This window comes from Equus quagga, chromosome 7, assembly GCF_021613505.1.
Source record: "Equus quagga isolate Etosha38 chromosome 7, UCLA_HA_Equagga_1.0, whole genome shotgun sequence".
Lineage (NCBI taxonomy): Eukaryota > Metazoa > Chordata > Mammalia > Perissodactyla > Equidae > Equus > Equus quagga.
The window spans coordinates 26,746,413-26,760,436 of record NC_060273.1 but is presented as its reverse complement, the minus strand read 5'-3'; the positions used below and the strand labels follow the sequence as shown (position 1 = coordinate 26,760,436).

At 35.9% G+C, this 14,024-nt stretch overlaps 1 protein-coding gene across 5 annotated transcripts in view; it reads left to right on the top strand.

Moving 5' to 3' along the window:
• The window catches only part of AUTS2 (activator of transcription and developmental regulator AUTS2), a 1,146,910-nt gene that overhangs the window by 507,394 nt on the left and 625,492 nt on the right, over window positions 1-14,024 (top strand). For all 5 annotated transcript variants that reach the window (XM_046666258.1, XM_046666257.1, XM_046666259.1 and 2 more), the window contains exon 3: window positions 9,421-9,522. In XM_046666258.1, the coding sequence (XP_046522214.1) occupies window positions 9,421-9,522 (102 nt within the window). The remainder of the gene's footprint in view (window positions 1-9,420; window positions 9,523-14,024) is intronic.

Below are 14,024 nucleotides of genomic sequence, written 5' to 3'. Positions count from 1 at the left end.
TGTCCTAGGGTTTTGCCAGTTTGGATCCTGTGCACGAACCTGGCACCACTCATCAAGCCATGCTGAGGTGGCGTCCCACATAGCACAACCAGAAGTACCTACGACTAGAATATACAACTATGTACTAGGGGGCTTTGGGGAGGAGAAAAAGAAGAAGAGGAAAAAAAAAAAAGGATAAATGAGGTTGTAAGAGTAGGGCCCTGATAGGATAATGTCCTTTATAAGAAGAGTCACTAGGGCGCTGTAGTTCCCTCTCCCCTCTGTGTGAGGGTACAGAGAGAAAGTGGCTGTCTACAAGCAGGAACACCATTCTCACCAGAAACCGACCCTGCTGGCACCTCGATCTTGTATTCTAGCCCCCAGAACTGGGAGAGAATACCTTGTTTAAGCCACTAGTCTATGGTATTTTGTTATGGCAGCCTGAGCCAACTAACATTAAGATACCCATGGACAGAGGAGAACATTTAGCCTTGGTAAGAGTTTAATTTTTGATTGGATTTGAAATGAATTGATATCATAACAGTGGCAAAATGGAAAGAGGTTTGCTATCAAAATTCATGTCATAAAATTTTTGACATCTTGCAACCAAAGTATTTTATATCAAACTAATTCTAGATGTTCATAATCTTGCAATTAAAATGAATAGCCAGTAAGTGTATAGGTTAGATAAGAACAGTGCCTTTTCTGGGAATAAGGTTTTCAAAAATTATTATGGCAAGTTTAAAATGTATATGAAAATAGAAATAACAGTATAATAAATCCGTATGTGTTAAGACATGGCTAATCCTGTTCCATCTATATCAACCCACACTCTACCCACTCCCACACAGATGCTGTGCCCTCATCACCTGGATTGTTTCAAAAAGTAAATTTCAGATATCAAATCATTGCAGCCATGGGTATTTCAATATGTATCTCTAAAAGGCTCTGATTTCTTATTATAACTATATCAAAACATAAACATCAATTTCTTAATATCAGCAATACCTAGTCAATATACTTATTCCTGAGTTTGTCTCATAATTTTTTTCTACTTTGCTCAAATTAGGTTTAAAACGAGATATATACCTGGCAATTGGTTGAGATGTCTTATGTGTCTTGTTATCTCATTCCTACTCTTCTAGTATATTTACCTTGCACCTTATTCATTGTGGGAATGTGGTGATTTCTGGATTTTGCTGATTGTATCCCCTGACGTGTGGTTTAACATGTGCCCCTGTCCTTGCAAACTTGAAGTATCATCTGCGGTGAAACAGATCCAGGTTTGATTTTTTGCGGGGGGAGGTGATGTGTTCTTATATCAGGAAGCATGTATTATCTGGTTTTCTCTTTGTCTGATGTTAGCAGCTATCGGTGCTTGATTCTTTCTTTGCTTAATTTTTGTTTTTAGAAGGTCCTACAAGGGTAACCAATAAGGTACTTTTTTGTTTGTTGGTTTTCTTTTAATATAATTGTATACGTGTGTATTTAAACATGTGTGATGTGTTTCAACTCATCATGTTATTAATGCTATTGATACTCAACTTGTCCCATCTTTGTTTAGTTTTTACCCCTTAAATTTGACTCCCCAAGTCTCTTTGACTTGGTCTTTCTGGGATGACAAGATGTGCCAGACTCATCTTACACGTTTCCTTTCTTAGACTTTGGTTGGCTATTTTTGCATAGTGGAATGGGAAAAACAAAAGGGGTAAAGTGTTTTATATTTGAGGGTGATGGTTATTTTAAAGAACGCTAAGCCATTTAAAAAGTTGTTTGAAAATGTGAATGTTTGTGAATTTGTTATTTTTGCATATTCACTCTCACCAACCAAATAATATTGTCTCAGAATTTTTTTAATAATCAAAATCTCATTTTCAGAAGGCTAGAAATTATACCAAAGTAGTCAAACATTCCTTTATCAATTACTTTTCCATTGCATTCATGTATTGTGTGTGAATTTCTGATCCTTCATATATATATATATATTTAAGATTGGCACCTGAGCTAACAACTATTGCCAATCTTTTTTCTGCTTTTTCTCCCCAAATCCCCCCAGTACATAGTTGTATATTTTAGTTGTGGATCCTTCTGGTTGTGGCATGTGGGACGCCACCACAGCGTGGCCTGATGAGTGATACCATGTCTGCGCCCAGGATCCCAAAACCCTGGGCCACCGAAGTGGAGCGTGTGAACTTAACCACTCGGCTACAGGGCTGGCCTTCTCTGATCCTTTCTGAAAACAGATTTATCCTTTAGTTCACAGTCATACCCAAGGAATGCCAAACACCTTCAGTTTGTTCAGGCTTTTCTCTTTTAATCTCATTTTTGTACATTCCTTTTTCTTCTATAGTTTAGACTTCCTTTTTGGTAGAAAATGAAGAGTAAGGTATGTTATCATGCCTTTTGTTAACATAATTCAACCTAGAAATAGTACCCAAGTTGTAGATAGAGATATTAGTTATATATCAAGCACTGCTTTTTACACTTCCGTTCTCTTCCCTTCACGTTAAGTTGTAAAGAAATAGTATCGTTAATAGCCTCTTGGGCAAATCGTAGAGTAAAGTTATGATTCTCTTGATAAGCTCTAGAGCACTATGAAGTTCTCTTGTCTGGGTTGAGTGTGTCTGTTGGAAGGGTGTCAAAGTTGGTCATATTGCTCTTGATTGTCTTCATTGCTTCTTGTTTATCTTTGAGACTGTGCAGTCAGATTGATCTTGGCTTAGTTTCCTCTCTTTATTTTGTCTTTGAGTTTTTTCTACTGCTCTGAAGTCTGCTGAACCCCTTTAAATGTGGAATAATGTATGCGTTGGGCAAGTGCGTCTCCAGTAGTTTCCATTTTTCAAGCTAATAACACAATCTTCTAGTTATTATTTGTTAAATATTCTTAAATATTTGTTTGGGAACATCACTGCCATAGGTAAGTGACACTCTAAAGTCCAGGCATATCCAAGACCTCTATCTTATTTTGCATTACTAAAATTTGCCTAGTTCTGTTGGAGTGATTTTATGATACACGGATTTAGAGGCAATTTCTCGTTTTCTTGTCTTTGTAAACCCACTGTCATTGGTAGAATTCTAAGATGGCTCTCAAGATATGTGTCCCCTGTTCACTCCCGTGATTAGACTTTTTTATATAGCAGAGTTGGCTTTAAGAAAGGGAGTTACCTTCTATGGGCCTAACCTATGATTTAATCAGATAAAGTCCTTAACAGGGACCTGACTCTTTCTCGAGTAAGAGATTAAACTGATGGAATCTCTTACTTTTTTAAATAAACTGCTTTATTGAAATATAAGTTATATACCATAAAATTCACTCGTAAGTAAAAAATTTAGTTTTATTAAATTTATAGAGTTGTGCAACAATCACTATACTCCAATTTTAGAACTTTGCCATAGCCTCAAATATTTTCCTTGTACCCAGCTGTGAAAGGATGGACTCTTATATTCTTGTGAAAAATTCTGCTAGAACTTGGTAGACTATCCTTTAACCTATTATTAAGTTTAATTTGCTGTATTTCATCAGATTTTTGCAGCTCTTTTAATTAAGATCATTCCATAGTGCCCTCTTCGTTTTGTTATTGTCAGATTTGGGCACAGATTAGCTTTGGATGTTTTTTTCACCCTCTGGATCAAATTTTGTTAAATTTGCTTTAAAACTTTAAAGTATTTGATTATGATTTTGACAGTACTACCATAGAATAATGTTTATTGCTATAATTTAGAAATGTGCTTATCACATTTTTGTAATGATAATCACATATTTCACATTATATATTATTATATTATCACATTATCATTATATAATATATTATTTCTATTTTTGGTTTTTCTTTGTATTCTTAGATTTTTAAGATGTATGTCTCCTTTATCTTTGTGGGTTTTGTTCCCAATTTTAATCTAATTTATTAATTGTATAATTTTTTTTTTTAAGATTTTATTTTTCCTTTTTCTCCCCAAAGGCCCCTGGCACATAGTTGTATATGTTTTAGTTGTGGGTCCATCTAGTTGTGGCATGTGGGATGCTGCTTCAGCATGGCTTGATGAGCAGTGACATGTCCACGCCCAGGATCCGAACCGGTGAAACCCTGGGCCGCCGAAGTGGAGTGCTCGAACTTAACAGCTCGGCCACGGGGCTGGCCCCTAATTGTTTAATATTTTGATTTCCAATTCATTATGTAGTTATTTTAAAAATCTCCTTTCTTTAATTTTCCCTATAGTTGCTTTTTTGTCTTATTTCTTTATGTTCATTATGATTTCTATAATTAGGCTATTTATTTCTATTTCCCATTTAATAGAAAATAAATGAATTAACCTCTAGCACAGATATTACAGATTCTGTAGAGTTAATTTACATGTTTATAGTTTTCATTTTCTTAACTTTTAAGTGGTGTTTTTGTGATTTTGTCTTTGACTCAATTTTAATTGTGGAGAGAATTTTTAAAAAGAACTTTTTGAAAAAGATTTTTAAAAATATCTAGATGATGTGAATATTTAGTTCAGAGTGTTGTCATTAATTTTTATCATAGCAAAGGCTGCTCATGTAATTTTTACATTTCGCAATTTATTCTGATATTTTTTGTGACCTAATACATCTTCAATTGGTGGTAATGTCCCGTAGATGCTCTGGATGGTATGGTCTCTGTAAGTTACCATATTTACTATCTATTGCCTGAGTCAAACTGAGTTTTTTTAACTTCTCTGTCCTTTTTTATTGTTCTGTTTTCTTTCTCCCTGATTAGTAGGATGCTAAAGTCTCCACCTTCTGTTTATTTCCTTTATTATTTAAAATGTTTTTACTATATATAATGGCATATCAAAGTTTATAACTTAATCTCTTAGTATAAAGTACAGGAGTATAAAAGATAAAGAGTATACCTTTTATCACTCTAAAATGTCTATCTTTGACATATGACTTCATCTAGTCATTTATTTCTGTTAAATCTTTTTTTCTCTTTTTTTAAATTTAAGAGTCCTTTATAACTAACAAATAATAGGATATTTATTTATCTATTTTACCTAATACAAAGTAGCTGTCCTTGCTTTTTTTTAAGTGAGAGCTTAATCCACGTATATTATTGTTATTATAACCAATATGCTTAGTTATATGCTTTTGCTTTCTTGCTGTTTCCCTTATTTTCTCTCCATTTCTTTATTAATTATGGTATTGATCCTTTTATCTTTCATAATGATTTGGAAGACAAACATTTTTAATATCTAAATTTGCTAATGGTTAACTTTTAAGATTTTCAAATCCTTACTTAAAATTCTTTCTCTGTTGAAGACAATAACAAGATAACTTCTGATTCTATGATCCCCAAGAAATTTCGCATAAATTCTTTGCCCTGCCCTAGTTTCCAGAATTTAATTTTTAACTTTTTGGCACAACTTGTTTTGTACATTTAAAAATACAATATATTATTCATTTCTGAAGAAAATGTTTTTTCTATTCAGCTTTGTTATTTTCTGTATAGTAGTTATTTCCTGTTAGCTCATTTTGATGTGTCAGCTTTTTCATAAAGTTTTTTAGTTTGGTTCTGTGCCTCTCATCTGAACTACCTTTTAAAGCCTAAAGGGATAAATTAGTAGAAATGTCACCCAACCTATGAAACTTTCCCCATTTGGGGACATTTTGAAAAAACAAAACAACATTTTTACAAGATTAAATACTTGCTGCTTTGATGCAAGTGAAGGTGTATTACAAAATTTTGTTGAATAAAAGAAGATTCTGTACTTACTGACACATTTTTCAAGCATTGTGTAGAATTCATTTAGATTCCTATAGGAAAACTCAGCAATCTGAGATAGAATTTATGCTGCTTTTAGAACCAAAACTGTGGTAGGAGATTACTTTTGGATGCTCTACTATATTGCAGTGCATAATTCACATCCTTCCTCTTGAGTTCCAGGCATAGATATCTTCTCTACACACTTTATCTTTCTATGAATTTTGTTTGAAGGGTTAATGACACCTGCTGAGCATCTAGCATCTTGTCAGAATTCTCCATAATCAAGCTGAAAAGAATGGCACAGTCTGGCTCACAAATCTTGGCAGATGTGCACAGAATTGCTTTACCTTGACTCAATCCAGGTTAATGGGACTTTGTTATATTTTCATTAGCAATGTGAGAAAACTGTGGATCTCTGTTTTCCTAATTAGTGGTTAGTAACAGTTAACTCTATGATGAGATCACAGTTTCAGAGTTTGGAGAATATATTATTGACAATGAGATTTAATGAAAAACAACTGGCTTCTTACTTTTTATAAAAGTTGTTAATCTTATTTATTTCTTTTTGAGGAAGATTAGCCCTGAGCTAACATCTGCCGCCAATCATCCTCTTTTTGCTGAGGAAGACTGGCCCTGAGTTAACATCCCTGCCCGTCTTCCTCTACTTTATATGTGGGACGCCTGCCACAGCATGGCTTGACAAGCAGTGCATAGATTTGTATCTGGTATCCGAACGGGTGAACCCTGGGTCGCCCAAGCGGAACGTGTAAACTTAACCACTGCGCTACTGGGCCAGCCCAATGTGAATCTTATTGATAGATGTGCTGCCACTCTTGACACATACTAGCTTCCTTTAATTTTGTCCGTTTTGTTCTAATTCTGCTGCCTAAACTATATAATATTCTAATGGGAAGAAACTTCTGGAACTGGAGAGTCCATTACAGTAATTTTTAAATAAACGAGGTCCTGAATTATCTCAAGCCTGATAGTAAGAAATCTGATTGCATCAGTTATAGCAAAGCTTTCTTATAGGAGAGCTACCATGGATGCTAGGAGAAATCAATGCAAGCAGATCGATTTTTCTTGGGTCTTTAAATGTTTGAGCCAGCACCTGGCCTTTGTAATGTCTCTTGGTTGTAGGTAATAGCTGGGAATTTCAGGTGAAGGATTATAACCTCTGAGTTAGTTATGCTACCCCAAATGATCCATTGGACATGGCGGAAAATACCAGTTTTAAATGTATTCATGGGATTAGGAATGAATACTTCTTTGCCTGAAATCTTGTGGTTTAGCTTTAGTACTTACTGTAGTCAGTCCATTTCTTTGAAATATTGAGCTTTCTGACAGCTTAAAATCCTAAGTTTCCTTTAAACTTGATCCTGGCTTTGGAGGAGAAAGGGATAGTGTGGGGGTAGATTTTATGTAAGGTTCTCTGAAGAGAATTCACTGAAGTGCTTTTGCTGGCAGGGCACAGGGAAGGCTAGCAAGCTGCTTCCTCTTGGTTTTTCTTAGGTTTTGCCCTTAGCCTAGATCAACATTTAGTCAGAAAATTTATGCCAGGGCCACTGGCATCTCTTGTTGGGGCTTGTTGAAGTCATCATTTTCCTTCCATGAAGAAACATGGAAGAGACCCAAATGCAAAGTCTAGATTTTATTAAGCCAGTTGGATATTAAGAAAAGTCTTCACGCCTTTATACCCTTAATTCTCTGCTGGATGTTTCTCACCCTAATTTGGAAGACTGAGTTTTATATACATCTCTTGATTAAATATTACCTAATAAGATTTCTTTCCTTGTGAATACAGTCAGGTACCACAAATGTATTAAAAATATATTCTATGGAGAATTCTGATATACTGCAGAATCATTAATTCTAGGTTAAATGTAAACACATCAGTGGGCACTAAGAATTAAAATGAAGAGAGCAGTGGGCAGTAGAGACAAGGGTTTAGTCCGAGATCTCCTGCCTGATTCTGAGCACATAATTTGCTCTGTCTCTTCATCCATCCATTGGAGGTAGCTTCGTCTACCTTTTCCTAACTCAGAGATCCAGTGGGATAAGAGTTCTGACATTGCTTATGAATTAGAGGGCCCACTCCACATACAGGTTTCATCATCAGTACAAATGTATTTAACAGTAGGATATTTTAAACTTGAAAATATATCATAATTATCAAGGGCATTTAATGAGGAATGATATGCTAGTTAAACTTTGAAAGCATATGTTAAAAAATAAATATAGAAATAAAGAGCTCTTCAAAGACCATAGTGGAAGAGATAATATCTGAGTTTAAAAAAGTCTTGTCCTGAGAAGCACAGAGAAGGTAAGGCTGAGCATTTGAGACAGAGGAAATCTAGTGTGAAAAAGCACAGAGCAGGAGTGGACATGACATGTTCAGGAAGTTGAGAGAAAGTGATGTTCACTTTAGATTAAATCCTCCTTTATTATAAGTATAAAAGTTAAAACTTGAAGAGAATGACAATATTCTGAACTTTTATTCCATAGTAATAAGAAAAGGCTCATACAGCTTGTATCTGAATTAATTTAGAATTAGCAGGTTAGCAGTAATTTAGGAGAAAACTAAATACTTAAGGGCTTTGGAGGAGACAAAGTAAAATTAGCATCATTTTTCTGGGTTCCATTAGAGAAGTCTGTGTCCATATGTGTGTGACTCATATCCTCATATGGACTGATGGTTTCAATTGTGTGTTTGTTCTCCCCGTCCCCCCTACCCCAAAACTCCCCAGTGCATGGTTGTATATCCTAGTTGTAGGTCCTTCTAGTTCTTCTGTGAGCCGCCACCACAGCATGGCAACTGACAGATGGGTGGTGTGGTTCCATGACTGGGAAGTGAACCTGGGCCACCGAAATGCTGAGAATGCTGAACTTTGACCACTAGACCATCAGGGGTGGCTCTGTGTTTGTTCATTTTTAATGGAAAATCAGAGCTAGGTAAATGTGTAGAACTTCCTGAATGTGAAAATCAGAGTTGGGTAGTTGTATGAAAACTGCTAAAATGTAAGCTTCGTAGGATCAGAGACTTTCTTTTTTATTTATTTATTTTGGGGGGGTTTAACTGTTACTACCAGGCCCAAATGTGGCACTTAATACATATTTGTGGAATGAGTGCTGGCTTAATTTACTTAAGCTGTAGGTCTTGGTTTGGTACTTTAAATATCTGGCAGAGATCTCCAGAATGTTGTCTCAGAAAACAGGATCATTAAGTGTCTTCCCAGAGGTTAAAGCATAAAATGTAGCGTCTCCTCATTTTTCTCCTAGGAGGGGAAAACTTTGTTTCTTGTTCTGTTTTTTTGTTTCTTTTTTTCAGAAGAGGACAGAAGAAATAAAGTGGGAAATCCTAGTTGGTGTAATCTGTCTTTAGCTTATTCAGTGTTTTTGGTCTTTTTATTAGTCACAAAAAATCACAATGGAACAGAGGAGTAATCTGAGGGAAGATTACTTTCCAAGATCCATGGACCTTTGTTAGACTTTTCAAGTGTTTATTTAAGCCTTGCTAAGTCTTTTATCTATATTGACATTGTCATGTTTCTTTCTATCACAGCTTGCCTGGCACTATTCAGAAACTGAGAAGAATGTTAAAGATCAGGACCTTAAATAGTTCACTTTTGACAAAGAATAAAGAACAGGGGTGAAGAAACAGTTGTGTGAGGAGACCACTGACTCTTTTCTTTTTTCTCCTTTCTTTTGCCTTTAGCTCAAGCCAGGGCAGAACAGCTGCAGGGACAGTGACAGTGAAAGCGCCAGTGGAGAATCCAAGGGCTTCCACAGGAGCAGCTCTCGGGAAAGGCTCAGCGATGTAAGTTTAAAAAAAAGGAAAAATCTAACAAAACCACAAGACCACATATCCTTTGGGCAAGTCTCAATTCCCCAACACTCCCATCCTTTCACATCACTTTGTATATCCAGGCATGTTGTTCTATTTTCTAGTTTGATCTAAAATGTGTTTTAACAAATAATAAGGTAGATGGGAATAAATATTTGTCACCTTAGGAACAACAGATTACAAAGGGAAGTGATAATACTATTAATGTTAGTGTTACCAATGAAAGAAATAGGCAGTGCTACAGCTAGGAGACCACGTCATTTAACCATGGGCTTTTTGTGATTTCTTCACCTATGAGGTTGATAACAATCTCTTTGTGCCGTTTTATTCCTGTTGGAAGAGATGACTAACCAGACACTTACTTGGCAAGAGAAGGATTAAATTTCCTGACTGATTTCTGGGGGAGAAGCCATTGTGAGAACACACCATACCTCTTGTGGGGTCTGTCAGCCCTCCAGACCTGGCTTTTGCTTCTCTTCGGCTTCCTATCCACCAACAGGCCAGTTCTCCCTTTGCCACTTCTGAGAACCACCTGGCCCTCCTTGGATGCTCCTGACTTCTTCCCTAATGTGTCATGTAACAGGATTCTTGACCCATCTTTGCCCGTGAGAACAACACTTGGAAACTTTCTTGTATAATAGATCAAGTAGGGAGAAATTTTTACTATTGATACCAACAAAGGAACATTAGCAGATTAAGTGAGCCAGTACTCTGAAGAAAGAGACAGAAATTCAGTCTCTGAGTTTCAAGAAGAAGAAGCAGAGTTAGGATGTATAGTAAGTTGCAAAAACCGTCACCTCTTGTCGTCTTCTTTTTTTATACTCTAAAGCAGTTGTCTTCATTATGGTGTACAGGATGATCCAGTGTGTTACTGGAAGAAAATATTAGTAGTTAATTGTTTTTTGTCTAAAAAAAGAGAAGTTATACTTTACTAATGTTCAATTTAATAAGCAGTGAGTAGTTCATGTGTATAATTTATAAACACACGTATCTTAGGAGTGTGCTCAAAACTTTTTTTTTTCCTTCTTCTTCTCCCCAAAGCACCATAGTACGTGGTTGTATATTCTAGTGTGAGTGCCTCTGGTTGTGCTATGTGGGACGCCGCCTCAGCATGGCCTGATGAGCGGTGCCATGTCTGCGCCCGGGATCTGAATCAGCGAAACCCTGGGCCGCCGAAGCGGAGTGCACGAACTTAACCACTTGGCCCTGGGGCCGGCCCCTGCTCAAAACTTTTTTACTAAGAAGTGTTCATAAGCATAAAAGGTTAGAGACTACTGCAGCACATTGAGTCATTCCCTATCATCTCCCATTCATTTTTCCATCAGCCAACCTGTACAGCCCCAAAACACAGCCATCTTTCTATATCTCTCAAGAAAATTTGTATGATTTAGGGTCAGATTTGATGTATGGGTGAGTTCTTACAAGAATTAAGTGGAACAAACAAAGCATAATTATTTCTATGGTACTGTTAATCTCTTAGTTATAGATAATCGCCTCCCCTTCTTCAGTATAATATCAATTATATGAAGACTACTAACTCAGTCTTTTGCTGTGAGAATGAGTATGTCTGTGTATAAGAACATTTCTTTGTGTGTTTATATGTTTCATTAATTTTGTGATGGAGCTATATATTATAATAATAAACTTATAACAATATTTTTTACTTAAGTTGTTAGCAACAATACTTAATACTTAAATAGCTGTTCTTCTGAGATATTGTTTTTCTTTTAGTATGAAATCTTATTGGCCCTGGAAATTAAAGTTAGTTAATCATAATTTTATTAGAGAGTGGCAATATGAAAGGCACATTAGTCCAAGGGACAAAAGCACAGTATTGTACAGTCATTGAGATCTTTTGACTGGTTGCCCTTTTCACAAGATCACTTTTCATTAGATTAAAGGAAACTGGCAAAAGATATCCTGTGTTCATGGATGGGAAGATTCAATGTTATTAAGATGTCAGTATTACCCAAAGCAATTTACAGATTCAGTGCAATTCCTATGAAAATTCCAACAATCTTTTTTGCAGAAATAGAAAAGGAGATACTCAAGTTCATATGGAATGGCATGAGGCCTCTAGTAGAAAACACAATATTGAAAAAGAAGAACAAGGTTGGGAGCCTCACAATTCCCAATTTCAAAACTTACTACAAAAGCTACAGTGATCAAAACAGTATGGTATGGAGCCATGCCTGTGGCTAGTGGTTAAAGGTTGGTGCACTCTGCTTCAGTGGCCCAGGTCCGGTTCCCAGACACAGAACCACACCACTTGTCTGTTGGTTGCCATGCTGTGGCAGTGGCTCACATAGAAGAACTAGAAGGACTTACAACTAAAATGTGCAACTGTGTACTTGGCTTTGGGGAGAACAAAAAGAAAAGAGGAAGATTGGCAACAGATATTAGCTCAAAGTGAATCTTTCCCAGAAAAACAAAAACAAAAACAAGAAACACCAATATGGTACTGGCATCAGGACAGACATACAGACCAATGGAATAGAATTGAAAGTCCAGAAATAAACTCATGCATCTATGGCCAACTGATTTTTAAGATGAGTGCCAAGTCCATTCAAGTGGTAAAGAATTTTCATCAGATAGATGGTGCTGGACAACTGGATTTCCCCATGACAAAAATGGAGTTGGACCCCTATATCACAACAAATACAAAAATTAACTTAAAATGAATCAGTGACCTAAATATAAGAGCTAAACTGTAGAACTCTTAGAAGAAAACATGGGTAAATCTTCATGACATTGAATTTGGCAGTGGATTCCTAGATAGGACGCCAAAATCATGAGCAGCAAAAAAGAAAATAGGTAAATTGGACTTCATCAAAATTAAAAACTTGTGCATCAAAGGGCATTATCTAGAAAGTGAAAATAAAACCTGCAGATTAGGAGAAAATATTTGCAAATCATGTAACTGACAAGTGTTTAATATCCAGAATATTAAAAAAACTCCTAGAACTCAACAACAAAGACAAACAACCCAATTCAAAAATGGGCAAAGGACTTGTGCAAAGAAGATATACAAATGGTCAGTAAGCACATGAAGGATGCTCATCATCATTAGTCATTAGGGAAATGCAAATCAAAGCCATAGGAGATATCACTTTACATCTACTAGGATAGTTATAATAAGAACAAAAGGAAAATAACAAGTGTTAACAAGGATATGGAGAAATTGGAACCCTCCTATGTATGTCGGTAAGAATGTAAAATGGTATAGCCACTGTGGAAAATATCTTGGCAGTTCCTCAAAAAGCTAAATATGGTATTACTATATGTCCCACCAATTCCACTTTTAGGGATATACCCAAACAAATTGAAAACAGGTACTCAGATACTTATACACTTATATTCATAGTAGCGTTATTTACAATAACCAAAAGGTGGAAAAAACCCACGTGTCCATCAACAGATGCATGGATAAACGAAAAGTGGCATATATGGAGAACAGAATATTATTCAGCCATAAAAAGGAATGAAGTTCTCATACATGTTACAACATGGATGAACCTTGAAAATATTATGCTAGGTGAAAGAAGCTAGACATAAAAAGACAAGTATTGTATGTTTCCACTTACATGAGGTATCTAGAATATGCAAATTCCTAGAGACAGAAAGTAGAACAGGAGTTATTAGGGACCAGTGGTAGGGGTGGGGAGTTATTGCTTAATGGTGACAGAGTTTCTCTTTGGAGTAATGAAATAGTTTTGCACAATATTGTGAATATAATTAATACCACTGAATTGTACACTTAAAAATGGTTAAAATGTCAAACTTTATGTTATAGATATATTTTATCACAATAAAAATAATGTAAAAAAATTAGGGCTATAACAATCCTGCCAGTCTTATGTCAAGCTAGTCTATGAAATACTTTGAGTTCACGCAGCCTTTTAATTGACTAAAATTCATACTTTTTGCTACAACATTATTAAAAGATCAAGGAAAAAGTAGAAATGACCAAAAAAAATAAAAAAGAGAAAGAAGCATTAGTTGGCATTTAGTGAGACGTGAGCAAACCTCCAGCAACTGCTTTCCTTGACACCAGCATTCTGAGGCTGCAGTCTTCCCTCAGAGCTCTTGTAGTCTAACATCTGCTGAGATGAAGCCTTTCGACAAGTCAAGCCACAGAATGATTCTTTTGGATACCAGGGCATCACCTACCCACACAGTATTTTAAAGAATGAAGATGCCCCCATTTCTTTCAAAGGGAATGAGTGACTGTCAGAGAAGGAGGACATGGAGTCAAAGACCACCAGTGGTTTGTTTTTTAGAATATTTCCCATGTCTCTCCTTACCATGCTTGTGCTTTCATTTACTTCCTTGATCATATGGAAAATAGTTTTTATAACTATTTTAATGCTCTTATCTATTGATTGTGTCATGTATGTCATTTCTGAGTCTGTTTCTATTAGTTGCTTTTTCTCCTCATACGGATTGTATTTCCCAGCTTCTTTGCATGCCTGACA